Source organism: Monodon monoceros, unplaced genomic scaffold, assembly GCF_005190385.1.
Source record: "Monodon monoceros isolate NGI ecotype Baffin Bay Population unplaced genomic scaffold, NGI_Narwhal_1 Super_Scaffold_3, whole genome shotgun sequence".
NCBI lineage: Eukaryota > Metazoa > Chordata > Mammalia > Artiodactyla > Monodontidae > Monodon > Monodon monoceros.
Window position 1 is genome coordinate 75,119,387 of NW_021703780.1, and position 19,768 is coordinate 75,139,154.

The window sequence follows — 19,768 nt, forward strand, 5'->3', positions numbered from 1 at the left end:
TACCAGTGCCTGGCGTAGGTGGATCCAAGAAGTAGTTGGTAAATTAATACAAGTAGATGGATGGTGGGAAAAGTCTGTGTAGGTAAGTAGGTCAGGAACCATGTCCTAATATGTTGCTCAGCCCATAAAATTCAGACAAGGATTAAGAGGCTGTTGCCTCTACTTTATTTTACCAGGTCCTTCAAACTTTTATGGTAAAGTGACGCCATAAGAACCCACAGACTTAAACTAAGAAAAGAACAACCTCATTGCAGGCTGATATGAAGAGAAAAATATAATCTTAACAACCTCAGTCATTTCCACGCGCTACTTCCCTAACTGAGCACGTGACCCCAGCTCAGTACAAGAGGAGCATTTGGCCCTGCTGCTGTGCTCGCCCACAGGGCAAGGCTCCCCTGGGCTAAGCAAGTGTCTGACCATGAAAGGCACTCTGCGTTCTGTGGGTCACTGCAGTTACAGCTCAAACTAACGGCTGCCCCCATGCTGCCCTGCAGAAGCAGAGTTCTGGTCTAAGGTTGGTGGAGAAACTGATGCGAGCCTTACTGAGAGTCAGTACCAGGCTGCCGTTACGGGCTCCTTACAGAGTTTCCAGTGGTGATTTTCATGATGCTTGATTTCTTCCCAAATTCATGGACTTGCACGCTTAGCCCCCGCTCAAGAGGGCATTCCACAGTGCCAGCATGATTGTCCAAGTGTCACATGCATGAAAAAAGCCTTTAGCAATCCTGAGATTGGGAAGGAAGTTTCTAGGAATTCTGTGTGTGTGCTTGTCTTCTCATCCCTGATTGTTTGGGCTTTCTCTTCTTTCCATTCCTATTCTGCTTCTATTCTTTCTGTTCTGTTGATGAGTATCTCTCCATGAGCTTTCACTTTTTTGCAGTTTGCTTCTCTCCCACCTTTCCTTTCACATCTCCGTGCATTTCCCCACCCCTGTAAACAAGGCTCTGCCTCTTGCCTGTTGGTCTGTTTTCACTACCAGCTCCTAGTTTTGGCCCTCTTCTCTCCCTTCTTCCTGTCTTCCTTAGAGCTGGCCGCACATGAGAACCAGAGTTTGAAAGTGTTTTTTCTTGCTCTGTTTATGGAGTAGAGAGCCCGGTGCTGATGGTGAAAACCTGAGTATGTCCTCATTTCAATAAAACCAATATCCCTGATACAGTGATGGGAAGGGCTTTTGGACAAGTGAAGTACACAATGATACCGCAAGTATATGTTCTTGGGGTTTCCAATTTTGCTTGATACCAAACCATTCAATTATTTGTATTCCATTACCCTCCCACCACCTTGGAGTGATCTTAATGATCCTTGATAGGTGTAAATGTGGGCACTGAAGATGGACCAGCATGGGGTCCTTTTTCCTGGATCACAGTTTTTTCTTTAAGCTCTGAGTTTTGTTTATGCCACTAACGAATTGGTCATTTTGCTCGCAAAGAGGCTGCCAAGGTTTCTGATTAAAAGCATAGCATCAGCCAAGTAGACAGATGTTTGGAAACATCTGGGTGTTCAGCACCATTGACACTGGACATGCCCAACCCTGACTTCATAATACCCCACAGCCCTCTAGTTAGTTCAAGGTTGCCCAAAAAAGAAAATTTAAGTGTAATTTTAAAAAGATCTGTTCTTCTTTGGGGGGGGGGGATGCTAAATGTGCTTTGGCTCTTCTTAAATTTCTCCTATTTCAGATATCCAGATTCTTGGGTTCTTTTCAGCCTGTTACCATTCAGTCTTGCCTGAACCCTGGAATTCAAGTCGGAGCTCTTTCCCTGGGTCTCTCTTTGGCAAGACGCACTGCAAGCTCTGTTTCCTGTCTGCTAAGCTCCACGTCCTTTCTCTTATCCCCATAGCCCCAGTCCCTGCGCTCGGGTGGTAGCAGCTATTTTCTGCGTAGACCGAAGCCTAATTTACCAATTACAGAACGGGCAAACCAGCGCTATGTTACATAACTAGACTCAAAACTGAATTCACAATTTTGAATTTTGAGGGTAATTTTTGAAGCGTTCCTTTCTTTTTTAGGGCACAGAACCTTCTGCTAGGTTGTCATCTGTCGTATCTTATATGATTAAAGGGTCAACTAATCCACTTTGTTCCTCTTGCTCAGTTTAGCAGTGAGTTAACCGAGACCCAGGATAATCCCATGACTTGGAGTCTCTTGGTTCTCTGAGGCTGCTCCGACTCACCTTGTCTGTCCACTGTCTCTTTACTAGATGAATGCAGTAACCTCCTGACTTTGTTTCTTCCTTTTTTTTTAAATTAATTAATTTATTTTGGGCTACGTTGTGTCTTCGTTGTTGTGCGCGGGCTTTCTCTAGTTGTGGCGAGCTGGGGCTACTCTTCGTTGCGGTGCACAGGCTTCTCATTGCGGTGGCTTCTCTTGTTGCGGAGCACGGGCTCTAGGCGCGCGGGCTCAGTAGTTGTGGCTCATGGGCTCTAGAGCACAGGCTCAGTAGTTGTGGCTCACAGGCTCTAGAGCGCATGCTCAGTAGTTGTGGTGCACGGGCTTAGTTGCTCCGCAGCATGTGGGATCTTCCCGGACCAGGGCTCGAACCCGTGTCCCCTGCATTGGCATGCGGATTCTTAACCACTGCACCACCAGGGAAGCCCCTGACTTTGTTTCTACCAACCAGTGTTGCTTTCCTTCCAGGCCTTTTCCATTTAGTAGCCACAATGATCTTATTTCCCTAATCTGATCATGTCTGTGCGTCTCCCCCTCTTTCTTTCTTGTTCTCTCTCAACCATATTGAGGACCTCTCACTTCTCTGCAGAACTCAGACAGACTCCTTGCTGTCCCTGCTTTGCTGTCTGGCCTCTATGCCACACCCTGCTCTCTGGGCACCAGTCACCCTGGCTTCCTCCACACAGGGCCTTTGCATGAGCTATACCGCCTGCTGTGCTCCCCTCTCTTCAGCACTTTTACAACCTAGCTCACGTCTCACCTCATCAGTCCTTGTTTTGAAACCTCCTCCCCTTCTCCAGTCTGGGGTTGGATGCTCACCTCTTACCACCTGTCCCACTTGCAGGGTTGCTTCTGTCATCTCTTTAGTTGCTGGGGCCTGCCTTTCCCACCAACTCTACACTCCGTGAAGGCAGGAGCTAATGTCTCATTTACTTACCTTTTCTTCCCCAGTAGTTACTTGGTAAATTATTTGAAAAAATAAACGGTAGTGCCTACAGGGACGTTAGTAGAAGCCTAGAACTAGAGCCTGTGTGTCTTGACTTCCAGACCAGAGCATTTCCCTTTTCACCAGGAGCCTGAAAGCATTACCTGATGGACACTGGAATGGTGGGTGGTCTGGAGGTCTCAGCATTACGATCCAATAATGGGAGTCTTTTCCCATCTTGTAGTGTTAAAAATTGGTTGGGAAGTGGTGGAGGTAAGACAGTGACGGCTTATTTTCCTTCTCATCCATTTTTTGGTTTAACTTTTGGCATCTGCTGCTGTTTACTCAGAATGTAGTGTGAACGCTTGCTTTAGGCCAGCATTATTTAGACACACTGAGCTTAATTTATAAACAGCCTGTGGATGTCCTGTGAAGAATGCAGTGAGTGCCTGATACTCAGTCATCCCATCAAGCTCAGGAGGAAGATAACTCCTTATCCATGGTGTGACTCCTACCTGGACACAGGGGGAATCTGTGAAAGCCGTGGATCCTCTCCCTAGGATAACTTTTATAAACAGCACTTATATAATGCCATCTAGTTTTTAACTCTAAGTCTCAGGTATACAGCATTATAATTTGACACCTGTATACACTACAGAGTTATCAGCACCGCAAGACTGTTTACTGTCAGTCACTGCACAGTTGATCCCTTCCACCCATTTTACCCACCCCTCCAACCCCTTGCCCTCTGGTAACCACTCATCTGATCTCTGTATCTGTGAGTTTGTTTTTGTTTTATTTTGTTCATTTGTTCTGTTGTTTTAGACTCCACATACAAGTGAAATCATCCTTATTTGTCTTTCTTCTTCTGGCTTATTTCACTTAGCCTAATGCCTTCAAAGGCCCATTCATGTTGTTGTAGATAGCAGGATTTCTTTCTGTTTGTGGTTGAGTAGTATACCGTGGTATATACATATACCACGTCTTCTTCATCCATTCACCTATCTATAGACACTTATGTGGTTTCCATATCTTGTCTATTTTAATAATGCTGCAATAAACATAGGGATGCATATATCTTTTCAAATTAGTTTTCATGTGCTTTGGATAAATACCCAAGTGGAATAACTGGGTGATATGGTAGTTCTAGTTTTATTTATTCTTAACTGTTTTCCGTAGTGGAAAAATTCCCACCCACAGTGTACAAGGGTTCCCTTTTTTCCACACCCTTGCCAATGCTTATAGACATTCTAACGGGTGTGAGGTGATAGCTCATTGTGGTTTTGATTTGCATTTTCCTATTAATTAGTGATGTTGAACATCTTTTCATGTGCCTGTTGGCCATCTGTATGTCTTCTTTGGAAAAATGTCTATTTAGATCGTCTGCCCAATTTTCAATGGGAATTTTTGGGTTTTTGTTGTTGTTGAGTTGTATGAATTCTTTTGTATTTTGGACATTAACCACTTGCTGGATATATGAATTGCAAATATCTTTTCCCATTCAGTAGGTTGCCTTTTTGTTTTGATAATGGTTTCCTTTACTGTGCAGAAGCTTTTTAGTTTGATGTAGTCCCATTTGTTTACTTTTGCTTTTGTTTTTCTTGCTTTTGGAGTCATTCCACAAAAGCATCAATAAAGACCCATGTCAAAGAGCTGACTGCCTATGTTTTCTTCTAGGAATTTTATGGTTTCACGTCTTACATTCAAGTCTTTAATTCATTTTGAGTTAATTCTTGTGTATAATATAAGATAGCAGTCTAGTTTCTTTCTTTTGCATGTGACTGTCCAGTTTTCCCAACACTGTTTATTGAAAAGATTGTCCTCATTCCATTGTACGTTCTTTGCTCCTTTGTTGTAAATTAACTGTCCACATATGTGTGGGTTTATTTCTGGGCTTTTACAGTGCCATCTTCCTGCTATAATGTGGTGAATGAGTTACTGTTGTGGGCATTTTTCATGTGTCAACCCTTGTGATCTCATAACAAACTTGTGAAGTTGCTGTTGTATTATTCCAGTTTCACAGAATAGGAACTGAAGCACCCAGAAATGCAGTAACTTTCTCACAACTGATAGTGGCAGATCTAGGGCTCAAATTCAGACCCAACTGGCTCCAGAGTCTGACTTCGTTTATGCACCCATGTTCAGAATTTTACTTCCTGTATCAGGAGGATGTAGACCGCAAAGTCTGTGGGTGGCTACTGCTTTGGACTTTGGACTCCAGGTTAAAAACCCTGAATTTGAAGCTCCCAGTTTCTTCCACATCCTCCATCATTCTGCTTTAATTTCATCACAATCCATATTAGCAGTTGAACAACCAGAGGGGCCTCATTCTAGACAGTACACTCCTAGGTACCTTCCCTGCCTTCTCCCCCTGGCCCATCTTTCTCCAGTCTTTAGCTGTTGCTTGCTACCTTCCTAAATGTCACCTTATCCAGATTCACTCTTGGTGCTACTGTTTTAAAATTTAAATTAAAATGTATTTATTCATTATTATCGTAGTATCGTTTACTTATTGTTTTTCAGTTGATGCACTTGATTTTAATTAAATGAATTGATTTTAAAGCAAAACATTTTATCAGCACCTTAATGCAAAACGCTGTGCATTTGACAAGGATAGACTTATGTAAAAATTTATGTCTGTAATCTGTGAAAATAAATCAAAGGTACCAACGTTATTAAGTTCTAGCTTACGTATTTACTTTTCGGTAAAGGGGGAAATGAATGAGTATCATTGAAAGGTGGAGGGCATATTAGCATCAAACTGGGATTTTCTTTTCACTGATGTGACTGAAAGAATAGAAATCATGGAAATCTGTTTTTTACTCAGTGTTTTAGTAAATTCAGAGCAGCCACTCAACACTTAACATCTCAAGTATTTGGGTCACACCTACCTTTGCTGTTTATTGTCCCTGCTCAAGGACACATTTTGTTTTGTGGGAAAGACAATATTGCTTTAAAATGGAACTCTGGGGACTTCCCTGGTGGCGCAGTGGTTAAGAATCCGCCTGCCAATGCAGGGAACACAGGTTCATGCCCTGGTCCGGGAAGATCCCACATGCCTCGGAGCAACTAAGCCCGTGCGCCACAACTACTGAGCCCGCGAGCCTAGAGCCCATGCTCCACAGCAAGAGAAGCCACTGCAATGAGAAGCCCGCGCACTGCAATGAGTAGCCCCTGCTCACCACAACTAGAGAAAGCCTGCGCACAGCAACAAAGACCCAATGCGGCCACATATAAATAAATAAATAAGTAAATTTAAAAACAAATTTTTTTTAATAAGTAAATGAAATGGAGCTCTGCCTGAAAATGGAGAGTTGCACCTGTGTGGTTGCCCTTCTGTGCTGCTGCATGAACTCCGACCACGTGTCTAGAAATTATTGGTAGGTGGACAAAAACCCGCATTGACTGTGTGCTTGCTGAATTTCTGGCACTGGGTTAAGTGCTTTCTGCGTGCCATTTCTTTCAGGCGTCAAAACAGTCTCACCAGGTAGGCACTGTTATTGCCATTTGAATAATGATGGAAACCAAAACACAGAGAAGTCAGGTAACTTGCCCAAGGTCACCCCGCTGTTAAGTGGCAGAATGAGATTCTAACCCAGGTCCGTCCATCCCGTGAACTCATGGCCCTTCCTACATTCTGTGCTCCGCAGCGGCTACCTTTGGTACATTTTGTTGTGAAACAGAGCAGTGTTATCAGTGATCATCAGAAAAGTGTTGCATGGTGGCTGGGCAAGTTCTCTCTTTCCAGCGTTATATGTAAACAAAAATTTAGCCGCTTTCGGAAGGTGGGGGCAGTACGTGCATGTAGTGTGCTGTGTGCTCTAGTGAGAAATACTGTAAAATAAAAAATGAGATTAGTGTTTCAGGTTGTACAGTTCCCTAATTATGCTTTTAATTATTCATGAAAAAGAAGTAAAATGACCCCTGACAGAGGCATAAATGATTTAGGTAAAATCAAATATTTATAAGATGCTGCAGAGTCCCTGGTGCGCTCAAAATTCTTTGTCTTCATCTTTTGGATGCAAAATGTTATGGATAGAATCTGTAACCAGCTGAGAGTAATCAACAGTGTTAAAGACAGTACTGAGCTAATTCATAGGTATTTGGGCTTTCGAATATTGGTTTAACACAATAGTTTGTCTTCTAAAATATATTGTAGGGGCTTCCCTGGTGGCGCAGTGGTTGAGAGTCCGCCTGCCGATGCAGGGCACACGGGTTCGTGCCCTGGTCCAGGAGGATCCCACATGCCGCGGAGCGTCTGGGCCCGTGAGCCGTGGCCGCTGAACCTGCGTGTCCGGAGCCTGTGCTCCGCAACGGGAGAGGCCACAACAGTGAGAGGCCCGCATACCGCAAAAAAAAAACAAAAAAAAACAAAAAAAAAATAAAATATATTGTATTCTAGGGAATCACCAAATGACAACCCCTCCTGCTAGTTCTTAGGTTTTTTAATGGTTGGAAAAAAATCAAAAGGAGAATATTCCATGACGTGTGAAAATTACATGCGAATTTTAGTGTGGATGACTAAAGTTTTATCGGAATATAGCCTCACCCATTCATTTACATATTGTGTTTGGCTGCTTCTGGGCTGCTAAGTTAAGCGGTTACAGCGAGGGCCATAGGACCCGCAAAGCCTTAAATATTTACTGTCCCACCTTTTACAGAAAAATTTTGCCAAGCCTTCTTCTAAACCATGCCTAGCACACAGTAAAGGGACATGCCATAGCATGTTCAATCAGCATAAGAAACACTTGCTTTTATTTCATTTTATCCTTTAATTCTCTGTCCCACTAATTGAATATTCACTGTATATTTTTCAAAAGTTGAGAGAAAACTGCCTTTGAAAGCAGTAAAAAGGGATTATTACGAGCAGGGTTCCGTCACTTGCTCTTTTTTTTTTTTTTTTTAACGTCTTTATTGGAGTATAATTGCTTTACAATGGTGTGTTAGATTCTGCTTTATAACACAGTGAATCAGCTGTACATAAACATATATCCTCATATCTCCTCCCTCTTGTGTCTCCTTCCCACCCTCCCTATCCCACCCCTCTAGGTGGTCACAAAGCACCGAGCTGATCTCCCTGTGCTATGCGGCTGCTTCCCACTAGCTATGCTTCCCTTTTTACAGAGAAGTGCTGAACTAATTGCACTTGTTTTAGAAATGGGTCATTAGTCTAGTCCCTATCTTTTATTGAGACCTAATTTTCATGCAGGATTTCTCTCTAAGGCTTGAACTGGCATCTCTTTAGGAAGAGGAGACAATGAGGATATGAAAGCTTTTCCCTGCCTTAAATGAGCTTAGCTTCCAATCACAGGCCATTTAGTATGTTGGTTGGCACATTGATCACAGGCCATTTAGTATGTCGGTTGGAGCATTATGCGTATTCACCAGCCAATAAGTGTTTGTTAAATGAATGAATGAATTCACTTTAGACAACAACAAAAATGTGGGGGGGGGGAATGTATGACTTATAAAATAAAATCTCTTTTTCATCCACTTGGATATTACATTCCTTTTGAAAAAATAATTTTTCTGGTAGTATAAGCCCAAGTTATTTGTTCTTGATTTCCCTTTTCCATGTTTCAAGGAAGAGAGATGTGATTTTGAAATTTAGGGTTTGAATTGATTGAGGTTTTCTATGTTAAGGACTTCTTACGTGTTCTTCCGGATGGGCTGAGCAAAATTTTCTTATGCTTAGAATTAAAAGACATAGTAAAGTAAATCTACTTATCTGAAGTTACTTGAGTGACTTAATGAGTAGGATTTTCACTATACTTTCCTGGACACCATTATCAAATATGAAGACATTTCCCAATCCCAGCTGTCTTCCCACTGTTATCTCCTTAATATTGGTAGAACCTACAAATTTTATTTCCTGACGCCTTGCTTAAGTTTTCTGATCAAAGAAACATGTCTTCTGCATCTGACTTACATATATATTTCCCATCTCATTCCAGACCTTGAATCTTGGGATAGCCCCAGGAATCAGTGTTTAAAAAAGAAAAATAATTTTGATCATCAAGCAGATTTAGGAGACCCTGATTCAGAGCCACTTACTCTATCATTGTCTGTTTTTTTGTTTGTTTGTTTTTCCAACTGTGAAATGGTTAAGAAATTCTGAGACCATTCTCTGGGAATTTTCATGAGTTAGAGTCAACTGGCTCTTGAGAGCGTTCAGCAGCTAGAATGTGCTAATTTATTCAGACTAATGTTTTTGACTTGCTTTCTAACAGGTATATGGGAAGTAATTCCCATCATGTAATCATGAACTTTTATTTGAAGCACAGGAGCAATCTTTCAAGTGTGGTTTTGAAACTCATTGTCGTTTCCCTTCTGCTTTACACAGTTGCCATCCTTCTGAAAGACGACTATTTTGTCAGCGGTGCTGGCCTCCCTGGCAGATTCAAAGCTGAGAAGGTGGAATTTCATTGGGGCCACAGCAATGGTTCTGCAGGCTCTGAACACAGCGTCAACGGCAGGCGGTTCCCTGTGGAGGTGAGAGAAACTTGAGATGTCAGGGGCAGCTGTGCTTTGGGTCTTGACATTAAAGAGATGCTTTGTCTTTACCCCCAGTCGTCTTGCAAATCAAACTTGTACTGTCCCTGCCTTTGTCTCTGGAAATCTTTTATATACAGCATGACAGCTAGATAGCCATCCTCAAGTTCCTTATCTTTGTTTAACTGGTGAAGCATGTAGACCTTGTGGACGTCATGGTTTGAGTAGACTCACCCGTGGTAGATGATTTCGGACCCTTCGTTTCATTCGATGCGGCTTCTTTGCCCTGTCCTTTCTGAAACCCCGCTTTCCAAAGTGACATTCTGTACGAAACTCTGGCCACTTCGTTTTCACCCTTTAGAAAACAGAAAAGATAACTGATATGTGAAGGGGACTCAGAATCATCTCTCAGTAGGGAAGCTGCTTTAAGGTTTGTGTGCTGTCCATGCTGTTGAGAAGGAGGCTGTGGCCATTGGTCGTATGACTCGCTGTTAACTTTGCGGGATTGACATTTTACCTCCTCTGAGTCAGTTTTCTCAAAGATCCGTGAAGAACGGGTAGTGCAGTGGGTCATGTGTATCTTTTTGGCGACTGAGGGAGGGAGCTTGTTTCCAAACTCCGTTTTTAATCTTTGGTGGGGACAACACATCTGTTCCATGGCTAACCTTATTTTTGTACCTTTAATCATGATCAGGATGTGAATATTCTTTCCTTGGGACAGACATATTTGTTGATTGTTTGGGTGCCCACGTGGTAAGCTTTACAGATTTGTAGGAGAACTGAGAGGGTTTGTACCCAAGCCTGTGGCTGTACTCAAACATGGAGTGACAGCTCTTATTGTTCTGTGACTTTAGTAAGTCATGACCTACTTGGGTCATCTGATGAACACTTGCAATCCTCCTCCATAGAGATTATGGAGATTTCTGCATAATCTGTAGGGTTTCATCACTCACCCTCGCTCCTCAAGCCCGTTCATGGGCTTTAGACAACCTTGAACCTTAGGTGAAAAATCCCTTTAAGAGGAGAAAATCAATAGTATTTCTTTGTTTATAGATGCTTATATTCACATATTGACTTGTTTCTTATCCATGATTGCCTGAGAAACCAGAGATCACCATGCTGAGAAAGTGCTGCATATTTTTTTTCTTGTTGAGCTGACAAATTCACAGTATCAAGTATTCTTTCCATATTAGGATTCCTCTATCCTTGGGACTTCCTGTCCTAGTCACATTAAAGTTTCTACTTAATGGGCTCTCTTTCTCCTTTTATGTTGAATGAATCATTTCTTTAAAATCTTAGCTTGATTTGTACTTGGAAAACTTGATTCCTAGAAGCCAAGTTGATCAGATTTTTTAAGTTTGGGGTTTCTCTTTTGTTCCTGCTGGCCAGTTCCCATTGGCAGTGTCGCTGAAGGGAGAATTTGTGCCTAGCTAGCTTTGCTCTAAAGCTTCTTTATCCTAGAAATGGGTTGCCATTTGTTTAGTTAATGTTGTTCCGGACAAAAGACCTGTGCTTGAAAGTTTGAAAACTTAATTTGGCAGCTGCCTTGGAAAAGAAAAACTCTGGAGGAAGGAACTGGGAACTTCTGCCTCATTCCTAATCACAGTCCCTAAAGCCTGTCTCCTCCTATTTGAGTCTGGAAAAATGAATAGACTAGATGCATATTCTTTTGAAAACTTATTACTTTAAATGCATTTTGTTTTTTACTCAAAGATGGCCATGAAATTCAGAAACTAATTACAAATGGGAGCTACAATGCCCAGACTTATTTTTGACCAAGCTATTCGAATTTATTTCTTCTAAGTCATGTCACATGGCAAGGCTGCCTATATTAATTGGGTGCTTCATTGAAGCCCATGTGGTTCATAGCTTGTTTTTTTTTTTCTAATGTGATAAACATGTTAAATTACTTAGTGGTTGTATTTGGAGGAACTTGAATTTCAGAGATTAAAGGTAATGGGAGCAAATTGAACTTCAAAATATGCACAGAAAAGTTGCTCACTTTTGCGGAAGACATGTCTGTGATATGTTAAATTGTTTTATTTGAGTTCTTTATTAACACCAGCTCTCCCTGAGATTTTTACACTGTTTGAACATCTCAGACTTGGTTTATGTCTTTCCACATAACTACACTGCTTTTCAAGAAATTAAAATGAAAGTGAGAAAATTATAATGTACCATGTAGTAATTTATCAGCGTTGGGGACATTATTTATTTTATATAGAGTCAGAGAAGAGTCATTGTGGAAGATTGGGATGGGATTGGTAGAATACAGCATTGGTTCTCAACTAGAGAGAGTATCCTCCCCCTCAGAGGACATTACGTGTTTTCTGGGGACGTTTCTGGTTGTCACTGTTGTGGGCATTGATATGCTACCAGCATCTAGTGGATAGAGGCCAGGGATGCTGCTCAACATCCCAGTTCATAGGACAGCCCCACCACAAAGAATTATCTAGCCAACATGTCACTATTGGGAGACTCTAGGGTAGAGAACGCAGTATGTTTAGTGGAATCCAGCCTTCCTTTACTCATGTGGCATCATTTGAAGTAGATTTAAATAAAGAAGACTCAGGGCAAAGTTGTTCCATCCTCTTGCAGCTTTCTTTTTTTTTTTTTTTTTTTTTTTTGCGGTACACGGGCCTCTTGCTGTTGTGGCCTCTCCCATTGTGGAGCACAGGCTCCGAACGCACAGGCTCAGTGGCCATGGCTCACGGGCCTAGCCGCTCCGCGGCATGTGGGATCCTCCCAGACCAGGGCACGAACCCGTGTCACCTGCATCGGCAGGCGGACTCTCAACCACTGCGCCACCAGGGAAGCCCCCTCTTGCAGCTTTTGGAGAGGAAATGTACCTTGCTTTATGGGTCAGAGCATTGCTGGTCTTTAGATTCCATTTGGGATAAAGTCATGACCTTGGGTATTTTACCAGCTCCCTCGGTGCTCCAGTGCTGCAGGTTGAATTTTAAGCATATGCCCCACAAGACTCTGGATCTGCTCCCTGAGGGTAAATTGCAACAAACCCAACTTTGTAGGTTTTGCTGCTTCCCAGGAATTCTTTGAGGTCATCTACAACAACTTTGTACACATTCAGAAATTAAACGTCTCCACACTTTCCTGGCTGAAATCCTGGACTCAGCCTTGTAGTTTCTATACTTAAAAACATCCAGTCTAGGGCTTCCCTGGTGGTGCAGTGGTTGAGAGTCCGCCTGCCGATGCAGGGGACCACGGGCTCATGCCCCTGTCCGGGAAGATCCCACAAGCCGCGGAGCAGCTGCGCCCGTGAGCCATGGCCGCTGAGCCTGCGCGTCCGGAGCCTGTGCTCCGCAGCGGGGGAGGCCGCGGCAGTGAGAGGCCTGCGTACCAACAACAACAAAAAAAACAACATCCAGTCTAGTAGAAAAATAAATGTCGTTGTGAAAATGAAACAAAAGTCTTTCAATAGCAGCGTTCTATACAGCTCAGTTAAAATTAGAAAAGAAAGTTGGAATCAGATGACAAGGCTAGAAGACTAGACCCACTTTGGATCCTCAGAGGCACTCACCTCCTATGTATTCATCTTTATCTCTTGTCTAGCAGCAAATTTTTCTTGAGTGCCTTCTGTCATGTGGGTGCTGGGTTACAAAGCTGAAGAGGAAAGAGAGTCCCACCCTCAAGATATTTATACTCTAGTCATGACACAGAAACTGACCAAGGAGTCACATAAACAGCTGTGTAATATCAGTTGTGATATAGTCTCTGAAGGAGAGGGACATTTTGTCATGAGACAGAAGACCTTGGTGGAGACGGATATTTATTAAGAGGGAAAAGATTAATTGGAGCCTGCCCATAGAACAGGGGTGTGCAAAGGCCCTGAGACAGGTGATACTTGGTACATTTAAGGAGTAAAGAGAGATCAATGGGGATTTTGATAGGTAGGATAATACCCCTCCCCCAAAAAATGTCCACTCACTACTTCCTGAAAATTGTGAACGTTATTTATTACTTTACATGGCAAAAGGGACTTTGCAGATGTGATTAAGCATCCTTAAAGTCAAAAGGCTCAAAATATTCCTGTGATTAAAATAGTAGTCCTGTTTGAGTTCTTCTGTGGCCACTCCTCTTTGTATTATCTGTCCAACCACAGTTATCTGTGACGGCTACTATCCTATCCTAAATATTCTCCCTACCCCACACTTATTCCCTGTTTTAAGTAAGGGTTCATGTAACACTAACAGGAATTGAATCATGCGGTATTTCCACTGATAACTGAAGTCAGAGGTAGTGCATAGAGAAACCTCCAGATAAATCCCTCTGAGAGCTCCATTAAGGTAGAGGTTCATTGCATGCTTGTTGTCTGAGGTAATTAAAATCTTGTTTATTACAATAAGAGATCCAGGAGTTGTTGATTCAGACTTACTGGTGCTTTATGAGTTGAAGTCTTCAGTAAGCTTAAATGATCCAAATTAATTGTGTGTGCCCTTTCCAGTGAAACTCACAGCTGGTTCATTTCAGCTCAATTTGGAGCATCTTAGCAAGTGAGTAGAAGAAAATACATTTTTCCTAATATATGCCATGCACACGCTACCATATGGTACAGGTCTGCAGTCCCTTAGCTGAGACCCTTGAGGCCAGATGTTTTAGAATTCGGAATCTTTTTTAGAAAGGCATGATGGTGCATATGCCGTTTATATTTACGGAAGACACATAGTGGGGTCTGGGCCTATACCCCTTGAATGCATTCATATTTCTGCAGCATGTGGATGAATATTCACACTAAGGGGGAAATATCAATATTCAACGTAGCTTCACATCTCTCCACATCAGATTTTACCACTGAATTAGTTTTTGCACCATAAATATCAATAATAACAGAACACCTTCGATCTTGGAGGCTTTTGAGATTTCACAGTCACTGATAAAGGATTTATGGACCTGTGTTTTAAAAACTGGGTCCATAGTGTGGTACTGCTTGTTTATGTTCCAAAGAGCATAGGTTATTACCACCCATGACACAAGCACACTGAATTATTTGTCTCCCTGCTGGGCTGGATATGTCTGGGTACTACTCTCACCCTGCTCTGTCCCGGTATTGTACAACATTCTTAGTCAAAGTTAAGGTTTGTCCAGGGGACAAGAAGTTGCTAGTGTTAGGCTGAACTTGTTCTGTGATTGGTTCCCATTGAACATTCTGTTTGAGACTGCAGTTGCCTTCAGTATCCACGTCTGTGGGTATGTTACCTTCACCTGCTCTGTATTCCCTCCTGTCTGTCCAGCCCCTACCTTCCTACCTAGAGTCAGACTAATGATTTGCTTTTCATTTTGTGAGCTGGATCTTGGTTCTTCCAGTGCTTCTGTCACATTCCTGTTAGATGGTTGTCTTGCACTGGACCCCTAGGTTATGTCCAGGTGACCTGCACCTGCCTTCCTTGTCCCAGGTGAGCTTATGCACTTGTGACACACGCAGAGGCCTCACCCCGTGTCACCCTCTCTCCACTCATGCAAGCATGGCAGGCACTGCGCAACTCAGATGTGGACCAGTCCAGCCAGGAATCGAGCTGCCACATTAAGTCCTGGCTTCAGTGGAGTGACATTCTAGAACAGGACTAAGGGGGATGAGTGCAGTTTGCCTGGTGCTCGTTCATGTATCCCCGCTTTTCTGCTGGAAATAAAGGTTGCCATATGAAATGCCTTCTTGAAGATTTACTTTATGCATCGGCATACCGAAGGCTTTTAGAAGTCCTCCATTGAGGAAATCTGTTTGACTGTATTTAAATCAGTGTCTTTCCAAACTCACGTGACCAGTGTAAGTTAGCAACATCACTCTTTTGGAAATGAGGTTCATAACTTTCTCCTTTCCTCCTTTAATCCATATTCCTTGTAAGAAATGGAGTCCTGTTTTAATAAACGTTTTCAGAGAATACCAATCATGATCTGGATTTCCATTATTTTGAAAACTATAAAACCAAGAAGGCTTGTTCACAAAACAATTGTTTGGTGTCTCTGAACTCAATACTATCTTGCTTTGTCATTAGAGAAAACTAATTGAAGGAAGTCATTGTCATTGAAGGAAGATTGAGACTTTTTCTATTAAAAATAACTTTGAGGGCTTCCCTGGTGGCGCAGTAGTTGAGAGTCCGCCTGCCCATGCAGGGGACACGGGTTCGTGCCCCGGTCCGGGAAGACCCCACATGCCGCAGAGCGGCTGGGCCTGTGAGCCATGGCCGCTGAGCCTGTGCTCCGCAACGGGAGAGGCCACAACAGTGAGAGGCCCGCGTACCACAAAAAAAAAAAAAAAAAGAAGAAGAAGAAGAACATTTGAGTAGGCCCCAGTACTTAGAGTGTCCTCAGTGGAGAAGTGCATGCCTGATTGTATAAAGCCAGAGAGCGGGTTTTGTGAGGCGGAAGCAGCCTTGGTCCCTTCGTGATGTCTGACAGTTCTCGTCACACACAGTCATCCTGAGATGTGAACTTGACTCAGGACTGTTTGATGGTGTGTCACCAACATGTGGGGCGCTGGTAACTGTTTGGATCGTACTGAGAATCTCAGATGAGCAGATGACACTCTCTGAAAAGAAACTTGGTTAAATTCGAGGTATTCTCAGTATAGAAACTTGAAGACCCCATGGGGGGCGGGGCTTGTATAACCAAAAAGCAGGCTTAGGGGGGCCGTGGTGGTGTTGGAGTGTGGTGCTGGTGTTACCGACTCGGGTCCTTGGACTCTTGAATGAATAGAAATTGATAAGAGGCCACGTGAGTAATTCAGGCAAGCCTTTACTGGGACTGGTGCTGAGGGAGCCCTAGGAGGTCAGGCTGGTTCCTTAAATGGGGTGAGGGTGGGGGGCTGATCGGGCTGGAGGGGTGGCGTTGGTGGTCTGCCTGCCCCCTCGGTGGTCCTGTCTACAGGGTTCGTATGCAACACCCTGCTTTTGCTCTTGCATCTCAGAAATGGCAGTTGGGTTTTGGCCCTTTGGTATCTTATTGTTCATAATTGCCCCGACTGGGACTGCTGCATGCATGAAGTCATTTTCTAGACCCTTATCGTTTCTTTGTATTTTGTTGCTTGAGGAGACGTTTGTCCCGGAGCAAGCATTGCAGTAAAGGGTCCCAGGTCCCAGCCTGTCTCACTGGTGATTGTGATTGTAACATGATACTGTAGACACCATTTAATAAGCTTTACCTATGCCTGGAATGTTTCAGATCTCACCCAGTTTAATATTCTCACCAGCCTTATGAAAGAGGTGCTCTTATTATACCCTTCTTACAGATGGCACAACTGAGCTTCAGGGACGCTAAGTGGCTTGGCTGAGGTTTACTACTAGTACTCCAGAATCTGGGTTCCTCTGTCTCCAAAATCTTAACTAGCATTCATTTTATTTGATAAGTTATTTCATTGTTTTTCTTGTCATCAGTATAGGTTGTTTTTAGAATGACCAATGCAGTAGAAATAATTTTGTTGTAATCTTTTTTTGCGGTACGCGGGCCACTCACTGTTGTGGCCTCTCCCGCTGCGGAGCACAGGCTCCGGACGCGCAGGCTCAGCGGCCATGGCTCACGGGCCCAGCCGCTCCGCGGCACGTGGGATCCTCCCGGACCGGAGCACAAACCCGTGTCCCCTGCATCGGCAGGCGGACTCTCAACCACTGCGCCACCAGGGAAGCCCTTTTGTTGTAATCTTAACCACTGTTTATTGTGTAACAAGAGAGGGGAAAAAAAAAAAATCAAAGGGCTTCAAATGTTCAAAGATGGCTGAACCAGTAGTAAAACATACAAAGAGGAGAAGTAAAGGGAACAGAAAATGCCATCAGCTCTTTGGGTAGACATACCTGTAGCAAATACTACACATTTTATCTGCCTTGACCACTTCAGTCTATTTTTTATCATGTCAAAAGCAACGCTGTCTGATAGGAAATAGAATGCGAGCCATACATTGTAATTTAAAATTTTCGGTTAGCCACCTTACAAGAGGTAAAAAGAAAGACGTGATTTTAATAATTCATTTTATTCTATACAATTTATATTATACAATAATAATCACTGTTACAATTTTAATCATCAACTATTTTTACCCAAATACATTAAAATTTTCTATTTCAACATGTAATCAAGATTAAAAGTTATTACTGAGATATTTTACATTTTTGTTTGTACTGTCTTTGAAATCGGTGTGCATTTTACACTTAGAGCACATCTCGAGTCAGACCGGCCGCATTTCAGAGGCTCAAGACCCACATACAGTTGTGGCTACTGTACCCGAAATGTGCCAGACTTAAGGGTTCCAGACCTCAATAACGAAATTGAGATAATAAACTAGCCAAAAGACTAACAGAAATTCTCTAAGAGGAATCTTTATGCTGAATCTGTGGTAATTTTTACACTTTTTCTCTTCCAACAGAAAGATAATCAGTAGTTCACTTTTATATTGGAGTCTGACTTGGTTGTTGAAGAGCCTTCCCCTGGATGTGATACAGGTTTTCTCTTTTTCCTTTCTAAGCTTTCAGGTTGTTTCCCATTATTTATTTTCACAACGTGTGTTCCTGGGGCCTTGAACACTGTTCTTCTCAGAATCCATTTGCAGGCTGGGGAAGCCACATATAGCTGGTTAGGGAGACCTTTGTGCCCTGAGGGCAGGGATGGACCTCAGGCGGCCAGATCAGATGTATTGTAAGTTCAGGTCAAGAGGATTTATGGGCATCTGGCTCAGAAGCACACCCCACACCTCCACTTTTCTTTTGTCCTGTCAAAATTTGAACAGGAAGGTTTCAAGCCATCTTAAATCTAAAGCCTTTAAGAAGTTCTGTAGTGCCGACGTCACTCAGAAAGGACAGTTGGAAAGATTTATAAGGAATAGAAAGAAGTCAAGATTGAAAGGAAGTCTATTTCCTCTCTCGCCTTTAAATCCCCGGCGTAGAATTTCATAGTGCCCCACTTTAATGGGATGGGAATGGATTCCTAAACCTTCCGTCTCCGGATTGTATGGCCTGGCGCTGTGTGCAGCACAGATATGCCTCTGGGTACATTTCCTGCGATATACGGAGACCAGCTGGGCAAAGTTACCAAAACCCTAGTTTAGTTAAAAAAATAAAATTTTGTCTCTTAAATGTTTGAGGATATCTTAGAAGACAAGGCTATAAAAAAAACTCAGGTTAATACATGAAAGATACTTGGGTTAATAGTAAAATAACTTCTAAATCCCAGCTCTTTCTACACAGATAGAACTTTGATTTTTGAATTTCCCTATTAAAACCTTTACTGCATTGGTTTATAAAAAGTTCAGTATGCAGGGAATCTTCTTAATTTATGCTTCATTGTTCACCATTCTCTGATCAAGGAAGGCTCTGAGTGAAAGAAAACCCATCCCATGATCTTCTGACATTTCTCAGCCTGACTCTGCCTTTGAATTTGCCTGTCTCTATCTCTGTCTTCTTTTTTCTTTCTCTTTTTTCATCACTTTATTTATTTATATTTATTTTCTGGCAGCGTAAGTGTGGGCTGCAATAACATAACTATACGTAGGTAGCGCCCTTAGAAAAATAGGCCCTTGGTCTGTTTTCTAGATTCTTGTTAGTGGGTCTCAATGCTCTGTGTAAAAAGTGATCTGTCGTCAGATATATTTAGGAAATGCTGCATGATATGTCTTCCTCTTATAGATTGATAATAAGCAAATACAGTAAAACTCTTGAGAAATATTCCAGTAGAGAAACCTGCATAATTTTCATTTAACTGGGAGTCTCCCAAACTCAGGTGACCATGGAGCTCTTCTTATTTGTATCTCCTGCGGGACTAATGACGAAGAGAATGAATACACGGGGACATGCAGTGTCAGGTAGTTCCACAGAGAGTCCTTTTCCATGTCTGGATGCCGTCTATATAAACGTTCAAATGCCTTCCTTACACTCTGCCTTAGTTTCTAAATTATCGACAGTGTTTCCTTGTTCAGTTGATGAACAGAGCCTTCTCTGCATGGGACACAAAGTGCCCTGGCCTCAAGGGACCTTTATTTCAGCAGGTGCTAGGGCCCTGAGGCCAAAGCCTGCCTCTCCTGCTTGAGCAGGCAAGGGCAGAGTGATAGGAACGAAGTCAGCGAAATAGTCAAGGTTCCGATGATATGAGGCCTGTGGACCGTGGGAAGCTCTGTAGTTTTTACTCTAGGCCAGATGGGAAGCCCTTGGAATGTTCTCAGTAGAGGAGCGGCGCTATCTGGCTCA

The 19,768-nt window shown here is 42.8% G+C and overlaps 1 protein-coding gene across 5 annotated transcripts in view; it reads left to right on the forward strand.

Moving 5' to 3' along the window:
- Nucleotides 1-19,768, forward strand: part of PTPRG (protein tyrosine phosphatase receptor type G) — a 730,377-nt gene that overhangs the window by 423,795 nt on the left and 286,814 nt on the right. For all 5 annotated transcript variants that reach the window (XM_029242114.1, XM_029242111.1, XM_029242113.1 and 2 more), the window contains one exon: nucleotides 9,439-9,587. In XM_029242114.1, coding sequence (XP_029097947.1) covers nucleotides 9,439-9,587 — 149 coding nt within the window. The remainder of the gene's footprint in view (nucleotides 1-9,438; nucleotides 9,588-19,768) is intronic.